General features: G+C 38.0%; 1 protein-coding gene across 1 annotated transcript in view; it reads right to left on the bottom strand.

Moving 5' to 3' along the window:
- The window catches only part of IMPACT (impact RWD domain protein), a gene marked incomplete at its 5' end in the record, with an annotated part of 18,715 nt that extends 14,147 nt beyond the window's left edge, over nt 1-4,568 (bottom strand). The window contains 3 exons of the mRNA XM_029087417.1: nt 2,647-2,709; nt 3,624-3,676; nt 4,440-4,568. Coding sequence (XP_028943250.1) covers nt 2,647-2,709; nt 3,624-3,676; nt 4,440-4,568 — 245 coding nt within the window. The remainder of the gene's footprint in view (nt 1-2,646; nt 2,710-3,623; nt 3,677-4,439) is intronic.
- Nucleotides 4,569-4,844: the final 276 nt, after the last annotated feature.

Here is a 4,844-nt window from a genome sequence, read left to right as displayed (position 1 = left end):
GGGGGGGGGGCTCTTCCTTGGAACAGCCCTGCTCCTCTCACCCCTCAATCAGTCAGTGTACTCCCAGCAGAGGTTCATCTCTGTGGACTGCAATAGCAGGTCAGTGGCAGCAGACACAGTGGAGCACTGGACTGATACGCTAAAGTCTGGGTAACAAGCAGTTCTATAGGACAGGGAGGTAAGGATTTAGGTCCAGCAGTCCTTAGTCAGGGGCACAGGTGTGTATTAAGGTGCTGGGGGAGGACAGAAGGAGCACATTTTTTTATCTGTATATTCAGAGTTAAGAAATGCTGCCTTAATGTGCAGCAGCACGTAAACAACTGAAAATATATTTTAAATGGTGTCCTGAAAAGTTGTCTTCACAATTATATTTTAATATGTTTACAAACTGTGCATGTTTGTCTCAAAAGCAAAACTAAAGATTCAGGGCTGTAGGTAACTGATGGTTTCTCATTAATTTTATTCTTACTGCCACCGTCTGGGGCACCATGCAAGTACATATTAGTGACAAAATTACATTTTCAAACTCTTACTTTGCTTAATGTATATAGCACTACCGCTGAATAAAATAAAAAATTCAAACAAATACACATATTTTAAGAAAAATATTCAAGCAAAAATAAGGTATTAATAAAATTGTAACTCTGTCTTCAAAATCTGTACAGACCCCAGAACAGTTCAATGCCCTGATTTCATGCTGCTTCTTACCATACAGAAGCAGTACTTTAATACATGAAGAACTATATTTGTTTTAATGATGGAATGATTACAGACATTAGCCAATGAGTAAGATTTCTCTGCTTTGTGCAAGTAAATAGCAATTTCTTCAGCTATAACCCAATTTCAGTTTCTTACCTATTTGCAAATTAACCTTTCAGACTGAGTCTGAAAGCTCACATTTCTATGCTGCTATTTTTCTTGTCACTTGTGTCTAAGTCACAAAACAAAGCTTTCTATTGAATAAAAGTCTTACCAGAAGAAAATCTGGGAAGGAAAAAAAACCCAACAAAACACAAATCCAAACACAAGTTGCTACATTTTTAAGAACTTTAGGTCTCCTAAAGCAGACTTGTGATCTATAATTGTCCACTTTTCCCACCTCCTTAAGAAGACATAGTGATTGACAGTATAGTTCATATTGTTTTATAATGCAGAACTATAAAATTTACATCACTAGGGACTAGAAACCTGGTAAAAACCACAATGTAAACAATGCAGAATACCTCTATTTATCTGACCACTAGACATGGGATAGGTAAAAAGCTTTCACAAACACTGTGCACATCAGTGACTAATCCAGAGGTTTTGAAACAATCTAAAATTACATATATGGCCTAAAGTACAAATGCATTCATTTCCTGCTTTTAAACAAAATGTGAGGAGACCAGTGAGGGTTCTGAATAGCAACTGATGTAGGCAGAACAGAGCAGCAAGGGACTGATCTTAAGTAGCACAATTTAACAGCAAGACTGCAGGGGGGAAGGAAAAAAAGAAAATAAATAAATGAAAAAAGTGCTTCACAAGCATGCTATTTCTCCTCACAGTCCTCATGTGGCAACTTGCACCAGATGCTCAGGTCATTTGAAGAACCACCTACAGCAGCTCTGCCTCTGCTAGAGACTCCAATAAATCCTATGAATTTGGACAGAGTTAAGGACAATCTCTGCCCTTTTTGCTACACTGAACAACGGTGGTTAATATGATCCCATAGGACTTTGCACTCAAAATCTTTGTGCATTTTTAACATTTCAAATTCAATTTTACTTGCTTAAATTATCTGTTGCTTAATTATGTAAGAAGCTCAGTTAATCAAAGTAACTGAGTTAAGCAGATAAAAAACCCTCATGCAAGTGCTCTCTTCCTTATTTTATGGCATTAAAAAACATTTCTTAGGCAAGATGCTTAGATTTCAGTATTTTGGGCATGACTGTGTTTCTTTATGACATATTTTCATTTAATTTAGTTTATATTATCTTTGGGATCTGAAAGAATTAAATAAACCATACAAAATTACTACATTTACTACCTCAATTTCACAGTAATTCAAAAACACGTAATTTGAGCATTTCTAAATGTTCCATTTATTCTCATGCATTCATTCTGCGTGGTTGTTAGCTGCACACTGTGATAATAAACAGTCCGCTATGTTACAGAATCTAGTTAATAGATTCTGCATGTGTTTAATTTGTTTTAAAACCTACTTATCCCTTAGCAACCTTTTAAGAAAAACTGTTCTGCCACTTATGCTCTAAGACACAAACAAACACTTCCACATCCTGCAGTTTAACCCTCCAATGCAGAAATCTCATACTCCATAGTACCAATTCATAATCAATCTCACAGATTCTAAAGGGAGTCTATACTATTAGGAGTCAAAATGAAGACTTCTATCCTTACAGAATACCAGGTCTAAACAATATAAAAGAAATTTGTCAGACTTTAACACATTCCCATCTGGCAAAATGCTTAGTAAATGCCTGGCATCTTTAATGGTTAGATTTATAAAAGAAACTTACTGTTTTATGGTTATTGCAGCAATCACTTCGCAACTACTAGGTCATGCAAGTACTCCAACAGCACACATTGAGCAGAGCACGAAACTGAAAACACATTATCTCCTTTTACTATATTCTACCTCTAACTTACACATATATTTCTTCCAAGCTATTTGCTAGTTCCATATAATCTTGTCCTCGAAGCCAAGGGGCACTAGAATGAAAAGAAATACAATGAAAATTGTGCCCATATGCTGACTCCATCATCTCAATAAACATTCCTTTTAAAATAAATGTGAGAAAGACCTTGAAAATAAAACATTTTCAATAAATCATTCCCACTTAACAAGATTACAGTTGTAAATATATTGGTGAAAGCATTATCACCCAGTTCCCCTTCAAGACTCTTAACTTGGGCTGCCTTTTCTTACTTCAGGTGAGAAAGATGGACTCGTTTTTCATGGCAAGCCATTGTCACTCCAGAGTCACCCTACATATTATTCATTCACCTTTCCAACTGCTTCAGCACTATAAACTTTGCCTCAAGTTTACCAGCACTATTTTGTATTGCTTTGTCAAGACTGCTGACCAAAACTCATTAGATATGCTGTGTGTCATGCCCTCTATCATCCAGATCAGGGACCAGTCTTACATGTCTCCATTCCCATCTCATTTACATGTCAAGAGACAAAGGGAGAGCAGGGAAGGAAAACAGGAAGATGGCACATGCCATGGCTCCATCCCAACAAGAGCCAGTGGTTAGGTGAGAAGTATGCCTTACAACCTGAAACAAGGATCCAGACAAGAGGGGTGCAGCCAAGGAAGTGATGAGACACCGCTGTCCAACACAACAGGCAGTAGCCACCATACCTCCATAGTCTACTTGCCGCCTTGCCACAAAATAATGCTGCAAAAATTAGAGTTGAGGGAAGAGAGCAAACTGTCATAGGGAGCTCCATGAGGCTAACATGGGAGAAAGAACAGAATATTCTTCCAGGAAACATTCCCCATCCCCTGTACACTTTAATTCAAGGAGTCATCTTAACTGAACTTCAACTTACACTGCAAACAATTAACAGTGGTAATTCAGAAAAGAAACACAAATGTTTGAAAGAAAACTTCACTTACTTTAGTTGATAAATAGGTGGCTCTGCAGTTGGATATCCTGGCGGCAAAATCACCTGAAGGAAACTCAGGGTAAGTATTCACTGGACTAGTACCCTCAGCTAGCTGAGCTCTTCTGATGGGCTCTGATGTCGAGCACCAGGACTACAATCAGGGTTACAAATGAAGAAATTAGTTGGCTATGTTGTTACAGAATGACAAGAAAACCTGAATATCTGTATCCAGGATTCCAATAATGGTAATGCATACCAATATTATATTTCAGGGTGCAATTTCTGTGCATGAAGTGTCATGCAAAATAAAGCACAGAAGACATTTCAAAGGAGCTGCATACATGGTTACTGGACTTATTTAAGTGGCAGTGCACCTCCGTAAGTAGACGCTTCAGTGTTTCTTCCACTAAGTACTTACTGTTTTCAGTTCTGTAAGCATAAAGTAGCAAGTTACTCAGTTAAGCTGATCCGAATTTCATTTTGTGTCCACATTTGCCAGAAAGTAAATCTAGAAGCAACTGCATCAGATTCACTGAGGTGCCCCACACAGTCAATGTAAACAGTATTTTTTAAACTAGTCTTTGGAGAAAAGCAATGAAATCAGTTTTTGTCAAGTGTGGAATTATGCTATGTAACTACTGAAAATATCACAAGCATATTAATGTGTTACAGGAACAATCACTGGAATGTCTATCACAGATTCCAATCCAAAGGCCCCTTAATCCATTGGAGAAGATAACGAATCCTATTTAAATAGAGTTTCACACAGGCACAAGATTTTGCCTGCAACCATCCAACTGCAAATTCTGTGCCAAACTCACTATACCTGCAGACAGAGGGTCCATTTTGGTCGATCCAGACAATCATTAATCTTAATGCAATAGATTTTTTCATCTTCATCAACAACACACCAATCTTCACCATATATGGATGAAAGAGCTTCAATTTCATCAATCTAGAAAAAGCATTATGCAAAAATAAATAATCCCCCCCCCAAAGCTCACAAACTTGTGTGCCAATCATAGTTTTAAGTCTTTCTCTTCTACAGCTTATTAGCAGATGTGACAAGATTCACTCCTCTGGAAAGCCATAAATACCGGGGAGTTGGTCCTGATCCACAGCATAAGTAACCTTTGCTCGGGTCTCCCGCACTCACACACCAGCTTTTGCATTTCTATGGACAATCCTGTAATCCTCAGCAGTGACAAGCTGAGCGAAGGGACGCGGAGCA

The sequence above is a fragment of the Antrostomus carolinensis genome, unplaced genomic scaffold, assembly GCF_000700745.2.
Source record: "Antrostomus carolinensis isolate BGI_N321 unplaced genomic scaffold, ASM70074v2 scaffold9101, whole genome shotgun sequence".
Lineage (NCBI taxonomy): Eukaryota > Metazoa > Chordata > Aves > Caprimulgiformes > Caprimulgidae > Antrostomus > Antrostomus carolinensis.
This window is presented reverse-complemented; position numbering and strand designations above follow the sequence as displayed.